This window comes from Ovis canadensis, chromosome 19 (assembly GCF_042477335.2).
Source record: "Ovis canadensis isolate MfBH-ARS-UI-01 breed Bighorn chromosome 19, ARS-UI_OviCan_v2, whole genome shotgun sequence".
Taxonomy (NCBI): domain Eukaryota; kingdom Metazoa; phylum Chordata; class Mammalia; order Artiodactyla; family Bovidae; genus Ovis; species Ovis canadensis.
This window is the reverse complement of record NC_091263.1, coordinates 22,489,330-22,509,211: the sequence shown is the minus strand read 5'-3', so window position 1 is coordinate 22,509,211 and position 19,882 is coordinate 22,489,330. Positions and strand designations below refer to the sequence as shown.

The window sequence follows — 19,882 nt, the reverse complement described above, 5'->3', positions numbered from 1 at the left end:
TTTGAGCATTACTTTACTAGCGTGTGAGATGACTGCAATTGTGTGGTAGTTTGAACATTCTTTGGCATTGCCTTTGAGATTGGAATGAAAACTGACCTTTTCCAGTCCTGTGGCCACTGCTGAGTTTTCCAAATTTGCTGGCATATTGAGTGCAGCACTTTCATAGCATTATCTTTTAGGATTTGAAATAGCTCAAGTGGAATTCCATCACCTCCACTAGCGTTTTTCATAGTGATGCTTCCTAAGGCCCACTTGACTTCATATTCCAGGATGTCTGGCTCTAGGTGAGTGATCACACCATCGTTATTATCTGGGTCATGAAGATCTTTTTGTATAGTTCTTCTGTGTATTCTTGACACCTCTTCTTAATATTTTCTGCTTCTGTTAGGTCCATACCACTTCTGTCCTTATTGTGCCCATCTTTGCATGAAATTTTCCCTTGGTATCTCTAATTTTCTTGAAGAGATCTCTAGTCTTCCCATTCTATTGTTTTCCTCTATTTCTTTGCGTTGATCACTGAGGAAGGCTTTCTTCCCTCTCCTCGCTATTCTTTGGAACTCTGCATTCAGATGGGTATATCTTTCCTTTTCTCCTTTGCTTTTCTCTTCTTTTCACGGCTATTTGTAAGGCCTCCTCAGACAGCCATTTTGCTTTTTTGCTCATCTTTTTCTTGGGGATGGTCTTGATCCCTGTCTCCTGTACAATGTCACAAACCTCCATCCATAATTCATCAGGCAATCTATCAGATCTAGTCCCTTGAATCTATTTTATTGGTTTGATTTAGGTCATACCTGAATGGTCTAGTGGTTTTCCCTACTTTCTTCAATTTAAGTCTGAATTTGGCAATAAGGAGTTCATGATCTGAGTCACAGTCAGCTCCTGGTCTTGTTTTTGCTGACTGTATAGAGCTTCTCCATCTTTGACTGCAAAGAATATAATCAATCTGATTTAGGTGTTGACTATCTGATGATGTACATTGTAGAGTCTTCTCTTGTGTTGTTGGAAGAGGGTGTTTGCTATGACCGGTGTGTTCTCTTGGCAAAACTCTATTAGCCTTTGCCCTGCTTCATTCTGTACTCCAAGGCCAAATTTGCCTGTTACTCAAGGTGTTTCTTGACTTCCTTCTTTCGCATTCCAGTCCGGTATAATGAAAAGGACATCTGTTTTGGGTGTTAGTTCTAGATTGATAGAACCATTTTACTTCAGCTTCTTCAGCATTACTGGTTGGGGCATAGACTTGGATTACTGTGATACTGAGTGGTTTGCCTTGAAAACAAACAGAGATCATTCTGTCATTTTTGAGATTACATTCAAGGACTGCATTTTGGACTCTTTTGTTGACTATAATGGCTACTCCATTTCTTCTAAGGGATTCCTGCCCACAGTGGTAGATACAATGGTCATCTGAGTTAAATTCACCCATTCCAGTCCATTCTAGTTCGCTGATCCCTAAAATGTTGACCCTAAAATGTTCACTCTTGCCATCTCCTGTTTGACCGCTTCCAATTTGCGTCGATTGACAGACCTGACATTCCAGGTTCCTATGCAGTGTTGCTCTTTACTTAGCACGCACGCATATTCTTTTTCCTATTATTTTCTCACTGCGGTTTACCACAGGATGTTAAATATAGTGCCCTGTGCTATACAATAGGACTTTGTTGTTTATCTGTCCTATATGTAACAGTTTGCATTTGCTAATCCCAAACTCTCAGTCCTTCTTTCCTCCATTACTGTCCCAGAGCAAACACAAGTCTGTCCTCTGTAAGTCCGCTTCTGTTTTGTAGATATGTCCAGCTGTGTCGTATTTCAGATTCCACGTATAAGTGATCTTCTGGTATTTGTCTTTCTCTTTCTGACTTACTTCGCTTGATCATGTTTGTGTCCATCCATATGGCTGCAAATGGCACTATTTCATCCTTTTTATAGCTGAGAAATATTCCAGTGTATGTGTGTACCACATCTTCCTTATCTGTTCATTTGTTGACGGACATTTAGGTTCTTTCCATGCCTTGGCTATTGTAAATAATGCTCCCATGAACACAGCAGATTTATGTATCTGTTCTAATTATGCTTTATTTTAAACTAATTTTTATCAGAGTATAGTTGCTTTACAATGTTGTGTTAGTTTCTACTATACAGAAAAATGAATCAGTTATACATATACATATATCCCCTCTTTTTTGAACTTCTTGAATTATGGTGTTGTTTAGTATATATGCCCAGGAATGGGGCTGCTGGATCTTATGAAAGAACTGCTTCTTTAATTAGTTAAATCCTATATATTCTCAAACCTCTGCCAAATCCTATATAGTCTCAAACCTCTCTATATAAACCTCTTCAAGGAAACCTTCTCAATTTACAACTCTCACACCCCTATTCTCTGTGCCAGCTAGACAAACAGAGACTGTCACCCAGGCTTGCAGAAACCCTCTGCTTACCCGATCCTTGCATCCTAGAAATCTTGATTTTCTTGTCTCTATATAGGGATGTTGTGGGCAGAGATCATATCTAAATGAACTTTGCATCTGTGGCCTATGGTACAGTGTGTAGCATATAACAAGCTCTCAGAAGATATCTGTTGATGAATTAATGAAACATACAGACAATATACACAGGTAATCGTAGCCAGTGTTAACTAGACATTACATAGGTAGTTCCAGAGTTACTCAAATACTTGCTGTTATTGCTTTAGTCACTTAGTCGTGTCCAAATCTTTTGCGACCCCATGGACTGTAGCCCACCAGGCTCCTCTGTCTATGGGATTTCCCAGGCAAGAACACTGGAACGGCTTTGCCTTTGCCTTCTCCAGGGGATCTTCTTTACTCAGGGACTGAACCAGGGTCTCCTGCATCTCTTTCACTCGATGAAAGTGAAAGAAGGGAGGGCAAAAGTTGGCTTAAACTCAACAATCCAAAAAAGAAGATCATGACATTGGTTCCACCACTTCATGGCAAATGGATGGCGAAACAATGAAAACAGTGAGAGAGTTTATTTTCTTGGGCTCCAAAATCACTGCAGTTGGTGACTACAGCCATGAAATTAAAAGACACTTGCTCTTTGGAAGAAAAGCTATGACAAACCTAGACAGCATATTAAAAACATAGACATTACTTTACTGACAAAGGTCCATCTAGTCAAAGCTATGGTTTTTCCAGTGGTCATGTATGGATATGAGAGTTGGACCATAAAGAAAGCTGAGCACTGAAGAATTATTGCTTTGAACTGTGGTGCTGGAGAAGACTCTTGAGAGTCCCTTGGACGGCAAGGAGATCAAATCAGTCAGTCCTAAAGGAAATCAGTCCTGAATATTCACTGGAAGGACTGATGCTGAAACTGCAGCTCCAATACTTTGGTCACCAGATGCGAAGAAGTGACTCATTGGCAAAGACCCTGATGCTGGGAAAGACTGAAGGCAAGAGAAGAAGGGGACAACAGAGGATGAGATGGTTGGATGGCATCGCTAACTCAATGGACATGAGTTTGAGTAAGCTCCAGGAGTTGTTGATAGACAGGGAAGCCTGGTATGCTGCAATCCAAAAAGTTGGACATGACTCAGCAACTGAACTGAAACAAACTGAAAGAAAGTGAGGGAATTCCAGAAAAACACTGATTTCTGTTTTATTGACTATGTTAAAGCCTTTGACTGTGTAGTCACAATAAATGTGGAAAATTCTTAAAGATATGGGAATCTCAGACCACTTTACCTGTCTCTTGAGAAAACTGTATGTGAGTCAAGAAGAAACAGTTCGAACCTTACATGGAACTGACTGGTTCAAAATTGGGAAAGGAGTACGATAAGGCTATACATATTGTCACCCTGTTTATTTAACTAATATGCAGTGTACATCGTGCGAAATGCTGGGCTGGCTGAGTCACAAGCTGGAATCAAGACTGCTTGGAGAAATATCAACCCCTCAGATATGCAGATGATACCACTCTAATGGCAGAAAGTGAAGAGGAGCTAAAGAGCCTCTTGATGAGGATGAAAAAAAGAGAGTGAAAAAACTGGCTTAAAACTCAACATTCCAAAAACTAAGGTCATGACATCTGGTCCCATCACTTCTTGGCAAATAGAAGGGAAAAAAGTGGAAGCAGTGACAGATTATATTTTCCTGGGCTCCAAAATTTCCTGCAGATAGCAATTGCATCCATGAAATTAAAAGATGCTTGCTCCTTGGAAGGAAAGCTATGACAAACCTAGACAGTATATTAAAAAGCAGAGATATCACTTTGCTAACAAAGGTCGGTATAGTCAAAGCTATGGTTTTTCCGGTAGTCATGTATGGATGTGAGAAATGAACCATAGAAAAGGCTGAGTGCCAAAGAAGTGATGCTTTTGAACTGTGGTACTAGAGAAGACTCCCGAAAGTCCTTAGAACTGCAAGGAGATCAAACAAGGCAATCTTGAAAGACATCAACCCTGAATACTCACTGGAAGGCCTGATGCTGCAGCTGAAGGTATAATCCTTTGGCCACCTGATGTGAAGAGCCGACTCACTTGAAAAGACCCCTGATACTGGGAAAGGTTGAGAGCAGGAGGAGAAGGGGGTGGCAGAGGATGAGATGGTTACATAGCATTACCGAATGTACACGAATTTGAGCAAACTCTGGGAGACAGTGAAGGACAGGGAAGCCTGGCATGGTGCAGTTCATGTGGTCACAATGAGCCGGACACAACTTAGCGACTGAACAACACAACAACAACCCTTAGGAAAGGAACCTCTAGACAGCAAGGAACAGTTATTATAGTAGTTGATTTAGGCCCAACTGCACAGAAATTACAGCTAATTAACGATGGAAGAGACTTTACACCAGGATACAAAGAGAAACAGAGTAACAGGGAAAAAAACCCCAGAGTAAACACAGAAAAGGTTTCTTTGGATTTGGAGAGTGTATTATTATTTTGTTCTTATTTTGTTAATGTGAACATTTCAAGCATTTCATTAAATTCATTCACTTATTCTGCTTAAATTGATTGATCACCCATTATTTGTCCAGCACCATCCTAGGGAAAACACGAATGATCTTGGAGTTTCTGTATAATAGAAGAGACAGATATTTAAAATTATTAAATTGTGGCTGGAAATAATTAGCAGGAAGCTAAATAACATTACTTTGCCAACAAAGGTCCATCTAGTCAAGGCTATGGTTTTTCCAGTAGTCATGTATGGATGTGAGAGTTGGACTGTGAAGAAAGCTGAGTGCCAAAGAATTGATACTTTTGAACTGTGGTGTTGGAGAAGACTCTTTGAGAGTCCCTTGGACTGTAAAGAGATCCAACCAGTCAATCCTAAAGGAAATCAGCGCTGGGATTTCTTTGGAGGGAATGATGCTAAAGCTGAAACTCCAGTACTTTGGACATCTCATGCGAAGAGTTGACTCACTGGAAAAGACTCTGATGCTGGGAGGGACTGGGGGCAGGAGAAGAAGGGGACAACAGAGGATGAGATGGCTGGATGGCATCACTGACTCGATGGATGTGAGTCTGAGTGAACTCCTGGGGTTGGTGATGGACAGGGAGGCCTGGCGTGTTGTGATTCATGGGGTTGCAAAGAGTTGGACACGACTGAGCGACTGAAGTGAACTGAACTGAACTAACATGTCCATTTAGAGTGTATTCTAGACCAGTTTACACCCATTAACATGACTTCCATAGGTTGGCCACCTGATTCAAATGGCTGACTGATTTGAAAAGACCCTGATCCTGGGAAAGATTCAGGGCAGGAGGAGAAAGGGGGGCAATGGAGGATGAAATGCTTGAATTGCATCACCAATTCAATGGACATGAGTTTGAGCAAACTCTGGGAGATAGTGAAGGACAGGGAAACCTGGCATGCTGTAGTCTATGTGGTCAAAAATAGTTGGATACAACTGAGCGACTGAACAACAACATCATGGATAAAATTAATCACCCAGCCATACTAAATATTGTGGAGGATGGGGAGCAACTGGTACTTCTGAGCACTGCTGATGGGAGTTTAATATGGTACAGACATTTTGGAAAACAGTTCAGCAGTTTCTTCTAAAGTTAAACATACACTCATGACACAGACCTAGTAATTCCAGTACTTGGTATTTACCGAAGAGAAATGAAACCTTGTCTCTGCACAATGACTTGTACACTAGCGGTTATAGCTGGTTACAGCCGGAAATCTGAAAAGTGAAACAGTGCAAATGTCTATAAACAGGTGACGGGGTGGCAAACTATGGTGCTTCCATATAAGGACTCCTACTCAGCAATAAAAAGGGACTACTGACAGACCAACAGCACTGGATCAACCTCAAAACATACTAAAGAAAAAAGCCCAACTCAGTAAAAGCATAGACTGTTATGAAGTCACGTGAAATTAAGTAATACGGAAAGCTATGCTACGGTGATAGAAATCTGATTAGTATTTCCTGGCAAGGCAATGATTATTGGTTTGGAAGTTCCTAACTTCCTAACTTCCGTCATTTGGAAGTTCTAACTTAACTTCCAAATGACGGAAATATGCTCTATCGTTCCTAGGATGGTGGTTATTCACGCTGGTGAGTACCTTTGACAAAATGCATGGGCCACTTAAAATCTGTGCATTTTAGTCTGTGTAAATTAAACCTTTTTTTTTTGTAAAGCATACTCACACGGCAACCCAACAAGTGGCAGTGGCTGGAAGCAGGGGTCATTATTAATATTTTTTTTTTAATATAAGAAAGTGTATTCTACAAAAAAAAAACAAAAAACAAACAAACCAACAAAAAAGCAGTAACACCACCACCAACAAACCCAAACGCCCAAAGCCTAAAAAACCCCACAAATCTGGCAGTGGAGTTAGGGAAGGGGAATTCCAAGTCAAAGAAACTTTCCCAAGTATTGATTTAAAGTGGAGGAAAACTTGAAAGGGCCTAAGATTTTACAAGGCGACGGCTGAGTGCTGAGGTGGCGGCTGGCAGAGAATCGTCGGCTTCCTGGGGATGCCAACCCAGACCGACCGCAACTTCCCCAGAGGCTCCACGACCCCCACCAGCTCCCGCTGCGGCCGCCGCCTCCGCGAACCTTGTGTGCGGACCAGCGGGCAGGCGGGCGGGCGCTCGCTCGCCGGCGTCGCGCTGACGTCACGCGCGCGCTGACGTCGCCGGCGGCCGCGGCCTCTGAAGCGGGTTGGGGCGCGGGGGGCGCCGAGTTTGACTAGTTTGGGGGGCCGCTGGGTGCCTGGCGCTGCTCCCGCCGCCCGCCGCGCCCCGCGAGCCGCGCCTCGGCCGGACCGAGCGCGTCCCGCCCGTTCGCGCGGGGCCCCGCTCTGGCGGCTGGGCGGCGCTCGGCGAAAGTTGGCCCCTCACGAGCGGGCGGGCGGGCGGGCGGCCGCGGCCATGGAGCCCCGCAGCATGGAGTACTTCAGCGCCCAGGTGCAGCAGAAGGACGTCGGCGGCCGCCTGCAGGTCGGACAGGAGCTGCTGCTCTACCTCGGCGCGCCCGGCGCCATCCCGGATCTGGAGGAGGACCTGGCCCGTCTGAGCAAGACGGTCGACGCTCTCACCGGCTGGGTGGGCTCTAGCAACTACCGGGTAAGCGGCGGCTGCGCGGCCTGGCGGGGCACGCCCTCTCCCGCCGGCCCTTTAATCCCGGACGTGCTCGGGCGGCCGGGTGGGCCCCCGGGCGGCCCCGGGCACCTCTGGACCGCCCGGCGGACCCTGGGTCCCCAGACTTGCCCCCCACCGGCGAGCCTGCCTCTCCGAAAGCTAGCGGGAGCCCACCTTCCTACCAAGACCAACTTTTTCCACGATTGTGAGCAGTGGCAAATTCAGCGATTCTGTGATACCGTGTAGAGTTCCTTGGCACTAAGGCATTATGTTTCAACACCTATTTTTAAAAACTAGTGATCATTTACATGCGTAAACGTGTAGCAGACCGTTTATTATACATTCGTACGTACCTGTGTAACACTACCCAGGGCGAGACGTAGGACAGGAAGATTCAGATTTGAAGTTCAAAAGAGATGTCAAGTTAATCCTTTTGAATTAGCATTTTTATCCTACTTAATCGCTTGGTTTCTTTTTTCTTGTATAGTTTTTTCTGTTTCTGAAAGGTCGTGCTTTTCGTGTCTAAAGCATCTTTTAGAGCGTAATAAGGTGCCTGATTAAGTTTACCGTTAAATCTAGTGAAAAGAGCCTGACTTCATGGCATTATTTATTTGCTTTTTGTTGACAGTCGACGGAAAGCAATTGAACGCTCTGTGTCATTTTGTTTTGCCGTAGTTAAGGACTGACTCGGATTTGAAACCGTGCCGTGGCAGGTTAGCTGATACTGGCAAAAAAATTAAAAAATGAGGTACAAGAAGGAATGAGTGTTTCAGAAGAGCCGGTTGTAGGCAGGTTGTAATGCAGCCACGTTGGGAGACCAGGTAAATTTTCTGTAATCAGCCTGTACTGTGGTTTTTAGTAGTAACTTTGCTTTCTAGTCTTCTGGTGGCAGTGTTGCTTTAAAATGCTGGTCCAAGCATCGTGTGGTTGAAGTGATTCTTCTTAGTAACAGATACTTAAAACAGCGAATAGGCTGTAGTTTGAAAGCATTATCATCATAGAGAAGAAAGGGAAACTCTAAAGTTATTATGCAGATTTAATGATGAAACTTAAGAGTTTTGGAAGGGTTTGACTTTTTACAACGATAATAAACAGTTTGGGAATTAACCACCTCACTGTTCCATTATATACTGCTTCTGTATTATTTTTGAAAACTTTGGGAAAAGTTAATGTTTAAGGATACACCGTTACTGTTTAGAGGATTAGTCTTATTTCTTTGGAAGACGAGACCTAAATTTACTTGCACTGTAGGAAGGGCATAGGCACTTAAGATAGTTGACTTTGTAGTTGACTGTTGTACAAAGTTGGCTCTTTGGTAACGCTTACTTCCATTGCCACCTGAAAGCCCTTGTGTTGCCCCTATGCTGCCTGTGGTTGAATTGGCACTCCTCAGAGGTGCCATCAGTGAGTGACAGTTGAGCGGTCCCATCTCTTGAAACATATTCTTGGCTTCTGTGATTCCACGGTATCCTGCTTCTTCTTTGATGTCTCTGCCCAGAACTTCTACTCATTGCTTTGTTTTCCCTTTAACTGGTCCTTCAGAGTTAGATCCATCAGGGACCTGACTCAGGTTCTTATCTCTTTACTGTACATTTTCTCCATGCTCCTCGGTAGACATGGTAGCCTGAGAGAGTTTTAGAAATCGGGAGAGAACTCCCATAGCCTCACCTGCAGACTTCCTTTCGTGCCCCTGTCACTCTGCCTTTTCTGTTACAGAAGTGGGCTTTCTCACTTCTGCCCGTTCCTCCACGTGGGTATTGAAGGCATGTGTGTCCATGCCCTCTTGTCTTCTCAAGACATGAATTCATCAACTTGGATCTCTCCTGCCTGAATCATTATTTCTCTCCTTTCTAGTGAATGCTATAATATAAGACCTTTTGTGACATTGTTCGGGAGAAAGCATTCTAGTTAGTTTATTTGAAATTTATATACTGAATTACCAAGTTAAGTCATCATTTTTTACTGAAGGTACAGTGACTATTGAAATCTTTTGAAAAAAGTGTATCAGTTTTTTGAATATACGCACAAATAGAAGTGTACTTAAATTCAAACTATGCTGAACAAAATAAAGTTTTTCTTTGGAATTGTTAGTACTTCACAATTTGAGTGTCTTTTTTTTTTTTTGCTGTGTGTCTTTAATTAACAGTCATTGCTTCAGTGAATTTGAGTGCGTATACTTAATACTAAGTATTCCAGATATTGAGAACCCACCTATGAACAAGACTAGAAAGGCTTATTCACTCAGCTTCATTTGGGCATTAATTAAGGACTTACAATGTGCAGACACTCTTCTGGGCACTTGAGACACAGAAAGGGATGGCAACCCATTTCATTATTCTTGCCTGAAGACCCATGGACAGAGGAGCATGGTGGGCTATATATATAGTTCATGGGATCACAAAGAGTCGGACACGACGGAGCAACTAACATTATTACATGAAGATCTACAATGTATACATATTCTTCTTGGCCCTGGGATACAAGAGTGAAAAAACAACAGAAGTCCTTGCCTTTGTGTACTTGGATTCTCGTGGGGGCAGAGGAATAAACAAGGTAAATAACTGGAGTCTCTTCTGTGTTAGATGATGATAAATGCTTTGGAGAAAAGCAGTGAAGGGAATAGAAGCATTGGGTAGGATGCAGATGTGTGGATTTTAAATTGTCGCTGAAGACCTCCCTGACGGAGTGATTTAAAGCAGGGGCGTGAGACTGCTGCCGTCGTGGAGATCCTATAAGAAAGAGGAAGGCAGATGGGTATACAGATGAGTTCCATGTAATAAGTGCTTATGAATCAACTGATGTAAAAGAATGAGGCGAAGATGAGACTGTTTGGGAAGTAAAGGAAGTGAGATGAAATTTGAGTACATTTAGGAAAGAAGTCCAGGAGTGAAGAATGCCTTTGGGCAGAGGAAGCCACAGATGCAGAGGACTTAGCTCTGCTGAGGAACAGGAGGTAGGCCAGTGTGGCTAGAGTTTCCAAGTGAGCTGAGGTGCTCAAAGGGGCAGGTAGAAAGAGCTGTATAGGATTTTACTCTGAATCATTGGAGGGTTTTTACGTAGAGGGTTGGCTGCTTTGTGAGGTGAGTGAAGTGAGGGAAGTCGCTCAGTCGTGTCCGACTCTTTGTGAACCCATGGGGCCTACCAGGCTCCTCAGTCCATGGAATTTTCTAGGCAAGAGTACTGGAGTGGGTTGCCATCTTTGTGAGGAGTGGACAGTTAAAGCAGCAAAAGAATCGGAGAGTTGGTGGCTCAGACTGGTTTGATAACAGTGGCAGTACTTGAGAAGTGAGAGGTTGGAGGGTGATTTAGTGGTAGAGCCAACAGCATTGAGTATGAGGGTTGAGAGAGAGGAATTGGGGGTCACTGCATTGCTTAAGCACTAATAGAGGGTAGTGTTTACTGAAACGGGGAAGACTGAGAAAACAAGTCAGGTGAAGGAAGTAAAAAGTCAGGTTTGAGAAGGTTGTTTGACATCCAAGTTGAGATGTTAAACGGGCAGTTGGGATCTTCAGCTGAGTGGAGAAATCATTAATTGAAGGTTTAAAAATGTGTGGATAGGTATGTACATTATATAAGATATATATCCTCTGGCATTTGATTTTGGTAAGTCCTGTGATTTTCAGTTCAGTTCAGTTCAGTCGCATCCGACTCTCTGTGACCCCATGAATTGCAGCACGCCAGGCCTCCCTGTCCATCACCAACTCCCAGAGTTCACCCAAACTCATGGCCATCGAGTCGGTGATGCCATCCAGCCATCTCATCCTCTGTCGTCCCCTTCTCCTCCTGCCCCCAATCCCTCCCAGCATCAGAGTCTTCCAATGAGTCAACTCTTGAGGTGGCCAAAGTATTGGAGTTTGAGCTTTAGCATCATTCCTTCCAAAGAACACCCAGGGCTGATCTCCTTCAGAATGGACTGGTTGGATCTCCTTGCAGTCCAAGGGACTCTCAAGAGTCTTCTCCAACACCACAGTCCAAAAGCATCAATTCTTCGGCACTCAGCTTTCTTCACAGTCCAACACTCACATCCATACATGACCACTGGAAAAACCTAATTTAAAAATGGTGTTATAGCAATAAAAATGTTCCTTATAAAATGCAGTTAAATATGATAACCACCATTTAAAGAGCCCTTAGTGAGTACCAGGCATTGTCTCAGGTGCTTTATTTCCATTATCTCATTTAATCTTTAAGGTGGCCTTAGAAAGCCAGTACTGTTTGCTCATTGTGTAGAAAAGATGTAAGTATTTTGGCTTAGGTCCTAGACTGGTAAATTGATAGAGTATTTGAATGAAGGGACTTTAGAATTTTCCTTTCCTTTTCTGTATTTTGATAAACCTCTTCAATTTCCTATCATTTGTCATCTCTAACTTTTTAATTTTGTCTATCTGTAAATGTAATAATAAGTTGACTCTCAAAATGGAAAACTCAGTAAATAGCATTTATATTATAACTGTGTAGTGCTGGGCTAGTAACATGCTAGGATTTCAAGTCTTTTCTTGTAATACAAAATCACAGCTCTTTTACCATTTGAAGGATGATGCCACCTTCCAGTGTTAGCAAAACCTTGATTGTATATCTTATAAACCATCAATTTCTGACAGTATACTATTTTTTTTGTTTGAAGTCTGCCTGTACATATGGATCTTGTCTTTTTCGCTTACCTGCCGCATAGGAAGAACATTCAGGTTTTTGCCTTTTTACTATTCACATTGTTCTTTTGCATTGTTACCTTGTATGTGTGCATGAGAGTTCTGTAAGAGTAGTGATTATGAACCCAATTTAGTGCCCCCTCTTTTAAAAAAAATTTTTTTTATTTTTTAGCTGTGCCATGTTGCAAGTGGGATCTTAGTTCCCTGACCAAGGATCAGACACATGCCTCCTGCAATGAAAGTATGGTGTCTTAACCACTAGACTGCCAGGGAAGCTGCCAGCACCCTCTTTTAATGCTCCCCCTTACAATCCTGAAATAAAGTTTATAGAGAATACTCAATACTCATCACTTTTAAAAATCCCCAATATGTTCTCACTGTACTATAAAGGAAAATTACATATAGTTACAATGAGATAAAATGTTTCCGTGTATAAATGTGCCAGCCTGATTACCCAGGAAGGCATAATGCTAGTCAGATGGCTGCCCCAGTACATACTGCTGTAAATGTTACCACTGCCAATTCACACCACTACCGGTATGTGGTTGCTGGTGGTTCAGACTTTGCAAGTGGCATTACTGTCAGTGATTGTGATATTCTGGAACTCTAAATTCTGAACCTTGTTTCATTCCTTTCGTATAGTTTATATAATTTCTTTATTTACTAATTGTCAAAATAATGAGGTAAAAATAACTAGCATGCTCCAGTGTTGGCCAGATAGTTTTTGTTATCGTACGAAGTCTTGCATTTAAATATGTCTAATACATTTCAAGTTCCTTAACCAGGGATTGAACCCTGCCCCCTACAGTGGAAGGCTGGAGTCTAAACCACTGAATCTTCAGGGAAGTTCCCAGTCATTATTCTTACTAATATCCAAACTGTGCTATCAGATGACCCTAAGAACCTTTGGTAGTCTTTGCTCTCCAGTATCATGAGATCATATTGCTGCTCCTGCCCTGCAATCAGCTACTTGGTTCCTTTTTGTGGGAAATGGAATGTGGAAACTACAACATAGGTGCTAATGGAACTTATTGTTACTCATTTGATCTTTGTTTCTAGATTTTTTTAAAGAATAGTATTTTTTGAGTTCATACTTATATTCAGATTCAAGACTGCAGTTTTTGCTATTTTTATATATCTTATATCTATATCTCCTTTTATCAACAGAAATTCTAAATAACATTGACTGTTTCTCTTTTGCAGAGTTTTGTTTTTGTCTTTAAGGTGTATCCCACTAGAGAGGGACAGTCAGATTGCTATATTTTAAAGTCACTTGGAATAGTCTTCTGTGTGGTTATGCTGTTAATTGAGTATACATTTCAGTTTACTTGGGCTTTCCTGGTGGCTCAGATGGTTAAGAATCTGCCTTCAGTGTGGAAGACCTAGGGTTGATCCCTGGGTTGGGAAGATCTCTAGAGAAAGCAGTGGCAACCCAGTCCAGTATTCTTGGCTGGAGAATTCCATGGACAGAGGAACCTGGGTGGGCTATAGAGTTCATGGGGTCTCAAAGAGTTGGACACGACTGAGTGACTAACACCAGCATTATGTTTACTTATTTTATTTCATTTTCAATGAAATTAGTTATTGCTGCAAAGAAGGTATATTCAAAGTAGTCTGGTTTCTTTGTCTGTGATTTATATACACTATTCCCAGCCATAAAATTTTTTTTCTGATTATCTTTCCATTGTTGTTATTTTTTAAACATTCATAACTATATCCCTTAATATTTGTAGCCCTCCTTTAAAAATTTCTTTCAATTAAATTTTTTTTAATTGCAGGAAAATTGCTTTACAACATTGTATTACTTTCTACTATAAGTATAAGCTAATCAGCTATAAGTATACATATATTCCCTTGCTGTTGAGCCTCCCTTCCACCCCGGACCAGTAGTCCTGTTTTTAAATATATATTAAATATGTGTCTCTCCAACTTGCTTTTTTTCACTTAATGTATCTTGGAGTTCATTGCAAAGCAAAAGTAGGGTAGCCTTCAATTTTATTTTTAAAGTGTCATAGTAGTCAGTAGTGTGGATGGACCATACTTTTTTGAATCTGTCTCATACTGATGAATGTTTGGGTAGTTTCCAGTCTCTTGCATTAATCTTTTTGTGTCTTCTCATAATTTTGCTGGTGTATCTTCAGGATCGATTCCTAAGTGAGATTTTACTAAGAGTGTGTGTTTTTCCTGCTGATTTCAGATACTGCTTTCATCATCTATTAAATTTTGTGTATGAGTGTGTCTGTGCTTCCAGTTAAGTTTTTAATAGCTTTATTGATGTAATTCACATGTTATACGGTTCGCTCATTTCAGGTGCACGCCTCATTGTTTTTTAATGTATTTGCAGGTATGCATGACCATCAGCACAGTCGATTTTGGAGCATTTTCATTACGTCAAAAAAAAACCCTGTACCATTTAGCTGTTACCTTCCTACCCCCTACATCCACTAGCCCTAAGCACTACTAATCTACTTTCTCTGTTTGGATTTGTTTGTTCTGGACATTTCTGAGAAGTTGAATCACACAACATGTAACCATTTGTGTCTGGCTTTTGCACTCATCAGAGTGTTTTCAAGGCTCGTCCATGTTGCAGCTTGTGTCAGTCATTACCGTGCTGTGTGCTTAGTCGCTCAGTCAGGTCCGACTCTTTGCAGCTCCATGGACTGTAGCTCGCCAGGCTCCCCTGTCCCTAGGGATTCTCCAGGCAGGAATACTGGAGCGGGTTGCCATGCCCTCCAGGGGATCTTCCCAACCCTCGCCTCCCGCATTGCAGGCAGATTCTTTACGGTCTGAGTCACCATGAAGCCCATCAGTCATTACTGTTTATGGCCAAACTGTATTTGATTGCATGCATCTACGGCATTTGGTTTATTTACCAATCTGATGGTCATTTGGGCTTTTCTGCCTTTGGGCTGTAATGAGTGGTGTATAATGACATTGGCATGCAAGCATCTATGCCTGCTTTAATTCCTTTGGGTATATAGCTAGGAGTGGAATTGCTGAGTCCTCACTGTTTCTGCACCCACCCCCCAACTTTGTTGTTGTTCATTCGCTAAGCCGTGTTTGACTCTTTGTGACCCCATAGATGGCAGCATGCCAGGCTCCTCTGTCCTCCACTATCTCCCGAAGTTCATTTACATTCATGTACATTCAGTCAGTGATGCTATCTAACCATCTCATCCTCTGCTGCCTTCAGTCTTTCCCAGCATCGGGGTTTTTTGAGTTGGCTCTTTCATCAGGTGGCCAAAGTACTTCAGCTTCAGCATCTGTTGTTCCAGTGGATACTCAGGGTTGATTTCCTTTAGGATTGCCTGGTTGGATCTCATTGCAGTCCAAGGGACTCTCCAGAGTCTCCTCCAGGACCACAATTTGAAAGCATCAATTCCTCAGTGCTCAGCCTTCTTTATGGTCCAACTCTCAAATCCATACATGACCACTGGAAAACCATAGCTTTGATTATACGGACCTTTGTTGGCAAAGTGGTGTCTCTGGTTTTTAATGTGCTGTCTAGGTTTGTCATAGCTTTTCTTCCAAGGAGCAAGCATCTTTTAATTTTATGGCTACAGTCACTATCCGCAGTGATTTTTGGAGCCCAAGAAAATAAAATCTGTCACTGCTTCCACTTTTTCCTCTTCTATTTGCCATGAAATGATGAGACTAGATGCCATGATCCTAGTGTTTTGAATGTTGAGTTTGAAGACAGATTTTTCACTCTTGCCTATCACCCTCGTCAAGAGGCTCTTTTAGTTCTTCATTTTTTGCCATTAGAGTGGTATCATCTGCATATCTGAGGCTGTTGATACTTCTTGCAATCTTGATTCCAGCTTGTAAATCATCTAGCCATACACTTTAGGCTTTCTCTTTTTTCTTGTACTGCAGAGAGGGGTTTTCTCCTTTCCCCAGTGGTAAACTGCAGTTGCTTCTTCCCATCTTGCTGCCTCGTTTATGAGTAGTGGGGCTATTCTGTTTTCCTGGCCCAGCTTCAGTCTTAGGAACCCTCTGTCCCTGACCCTTAAGGTAAAGCTCTTTCAGAAACCCTGTCCCTCCTCAATGGGAAGCTTTAATCATGAGAGCCCAGCATGGTTTTCTCCTCCTACCGGTGAAGTAGAAGGCTTCCCCCCTGCCCCAACCTTTTCTCTTTACTTAGTAGTTGTTAGTGTTTACCTCTGTCAGGAGGATAACAGTGTTTCTCTTTCCATCTGTAGCTTCAGATTTTTGTTTCTTATAGGACAAGGAGCTGGAGAAGGTTTGTGATTTGCTTGCAGAGGTAGCTACTCCTTTCTACCAAGACCTGTAGCTGCCAAGGGCTTTCTCTGGTCTCCCACCCTGCTCTCTGTCTTCACTGTGTCTAGTGGCGGTTTGTGGAGAAAGCCTGCAAGCAGGCGTGAACTCCTCTTGTGTCTGCAGTAACAGGTTTCTGTATTTCCATGCAACCCAGACTCAGGTATTAGCAAGGGGTTGAATATACCCAAATTCTTTTCACCCACTTGCACTGTGGCTTCATCTTACTTCTGTCCTCTTCCACATGTGACCTACTGCTTACGTCTCATCTCTCCTTGGCATCTGTCTTTCCTTAAGATTTCAAGCTAGATGATGATTCTACAACCATAGCTTTCTAAATGGATTCAAGAACAGTTACAGTTTTGCAGATTATTTGGCTTTTTCTTGTTTACAGTGGCAGTGATACTTTCTTCCAATTTCTTTATCCTAGACAGAAGCTGGGATTCCTCTGTAATTAAATGTGCTGTTTTTGCTTAAATGTTTCATTTAAGAAACATTTCAACATTACAGGAAAGTTGCAGGTATAGTCTGTGAACTCCTGTGTACCCTTTACCTAATTCATCAGTTATTAATATTTTGCCAAATAGGCTATATCACTATCTTCCTGCATTTGCATATTATTATTGTTATTGGCCATTTAAGAATAGCGTACCCTGGACTGGAAGAAACACAAGCTGGAATCAAGATTGTCGGGAGAAATATCAATAACCTCAGATATGCAGATGACACCACCCTTATAGCAGAAAGTGAAGAGGAACTAAAAAGCCTCTTGATGAAAGTGAAAGAGGAGAGTGAAAAAGTTGGCTTAAAACTCAACATTCAGAAAACGAAGATCATGGCATGCGGTCCCATCACTCCATGGGAAATAGATGGGGAAACAGTGGAAACAGTGTCAGACTTTATTTTGGGGGGCTCCAAAATCACTGCAGATGGTGACTGCAGCCATGAAATTAAAAGACACTTACTCCTTGGAAGAAAAGTTATGACCAACCTAGATAGCATATTCAAAAGCAGAGACATTACTTTGCCAACTAAGGTCCATCTAGTCACGGCTATGGTTTTTCCTGTGGTCATGTATGGATGCAAGAGTTGGTCTGTGAAGAAGGCTGAGCGCCAAAGAATTGATGCGTTTGAACTGTGCTGTTGGAGAAGACTTGAGAGTCCCTTGGACTGCAAGGAGATCCAACCAGTCCATTCTGAAGGAGATCAACCCTGGGATTTCTTTGGAAGGAATGATGCTAAAGCTGAAACTCCAGTACTTTGGCCACCTCATGCGAAGAGTTGACTCATTGGAAAAGACTGATGCTGGGAGGGATTGGGGGCAGGAGGAGAAGGGGACGACCAAGGATGAGATGGCTGGATGGCATCACGGACTCGATGGACGTGAGTCTGAGTGAACTGCGGGAGATGGTGATGGACAGGGAGGCCTGGCGTGCTGCGATTCATGGGGTCGCAAAGAGTCGGACACAACTGAGTGACTGAACTGAACTGAACTGAACTGAAGCTCATGACTGTTCACCCTGAATATTTCAGTGTCTTTTGTTTTAACTTGGTAATAGGTGAAGAACTTTATGTCACAGTTACATACTGTTATTATAATATGCATCTGTAATTTGTATTCATTAAAATTTCTTTCTATCTGTAGGTGTCATTAATGGGATTGGAAATTTTAAGTGCCTTTGTGGACAGATTATCAACACGATTTAAGTCCTATGTAGCAATGGGTAAGTTAATTTTATTTATAAATTATTTTAGTGTTTGACCTACTGACTTTTTCATAGTTTTTGTTTAACAGAATTAGTTCTCTGTAAATGCACAAATGTAATTGTATACAATTCAGAGATCCACTACTAAGCATTTTTAATTTGCTGAGATATAAAAGATTCTAAGCCTATTTAAATAAATATGTTTCCTTTAAGACAAAAACAAAAGCAAAAAAATTACCGAATATACATCTAATAGATTTTTACTTCATATTCAAATTTTTTTACTGTATCTTTTACTTTTTTGTAACATATTAGTAACTTAATATACATCTAATAGATTTTTACTTCATATTCAAATTTTTTTACTGTATCTTTTACTTTTTTGTAACATATTAGTAACTTACAAAATAGTTTGCAGCACCACTTTTCAGCCTTATCTGTGGTGAAGGACCCGTTTTTTCATTGCTAGCCTATTGCAGACCAGTATTTTATAAAATACAGTACAAATAAATTATAGTGAAACGAAATGTTAAAAAAATACAAGGCTCAATTTTTATTGTGAGAGTCAACAAATGTAAAATTTACTTTGGTCACATTGTTTCCAAACCTTGTTTTAGAAAAACTCACTGTCTTGCCCACAAGAGGTTTGTAGACTGGTGCTGGGCTGCTGGCCATACTCTGAACGGCGCTTCTGGTGTGTTTGTAGTCCGGAATGCTGTGCTGGTGTCACACTTGTGTATAGTAGTTAGATGGCAGACTGGGCTTTGACTTACCTTTTCAACCCAAGTGACCTTTGTGTGCCTTTTGGAGTGCTTGAGTGAGTGGATTTGGTCCTGTTATGTAGAAATGTATTTAAGGGTAGCCTCACGTTTGTGACTTCTTTTATGGATTCAGTTAATGCCTCACAGTGTATCATCACCCTTATTTTCAAATTATCTTTTGCCAGCTTCATGTTCAGCATACCACTCAATTTTGCCAACTTAGGCCTTTATTTTTACTGCCTCTCCTTTCAATGGAAGTATCTTAGTAACTGTCCCTATCTGTATTATTTCCTTTTTAATCAATACCTGGTTCCAATTCAATCTTTGTATGAATAGCCTCTGAAAAGATTTTTGAAACTGTCAGTTTCCTGGCTAAAATCCTGTGATAGATGTTAACATGTTACTTGCTTATGTATTATCTTACAGTATTTTGAATTAACATTTAGGAAATTTTACATAAAAATTCATATTTGCAGCTTGTCTTGAAAAATTGGCCAGTGCGGCAACCCTGATCTTCTTTCCATTCCCACATGTGAATATCGGCAGAGGCTGTGTGGTAGCTTCCTCTTTGTCTTGGTCACGAGCTTTCTAGTCCTTAAGTTCCTCCCATCTCCTCTTGTCTCCTCATAACTGGAATTTTGGTTATAACACACAGGTTGGAATGCTGGAGTTCTTGGATCTGGTTCATTTTTGGTGTTTCTGGTACCTCCTTGACTGTAGGCATCTGAATTTGTGACCCCTGCCCTATCAGTTGTTGCAGACAATATTTCAGACTTCAGAGTAATTCTAGGTATTGCATATCTCACTTATTTCTCACACATAATCAGGTGGAGTTTGATGTATGTACTGACTGCTTGAATTTAGGCACTGTGGAAGTATTAGGACCAGAACCCTCGTTTGCTGCCTGCCAGGACTATCCTGTTTTCAGAAC

At 41.7% G+C, this 19,882-nt stretch overlaps 1 protein-coding gene across 8 annotated transcripts in view; it reads left to right on the top strand.

The window, feature by feature from the left end:
* The first annotated feature begins 7,094 nt into the window (after positions 1 to 7,094).
* CLASP2 (cytoplasmic linker associated protein 2) overlaps positions 7,095 to 19,882 on the top strand; it is a 179,866-nt gene continuing 167,078 nt past the window's right edge. For all 8 annotated transcript variants that reach the window (XM_069561344.1, XM_069561342.1, XM_069561339.1 and 5 more), the window contains exons 1-2: positions 7,095 to 7,542; positions 18,130 to 18,208. In XM_069561344.1, coding sequence (XP_069417445.1) covers positions 7,348 to 7,542; positions 18,130 to 18,208 — 274 coding nt within the window. In that variant the 5' untranslated portion in view covers positions 7,095 to 7,347. The remainder of the gene's footprint in view (positions 7,543 to 18,129; positions 18,209 to 19,882) is intronic.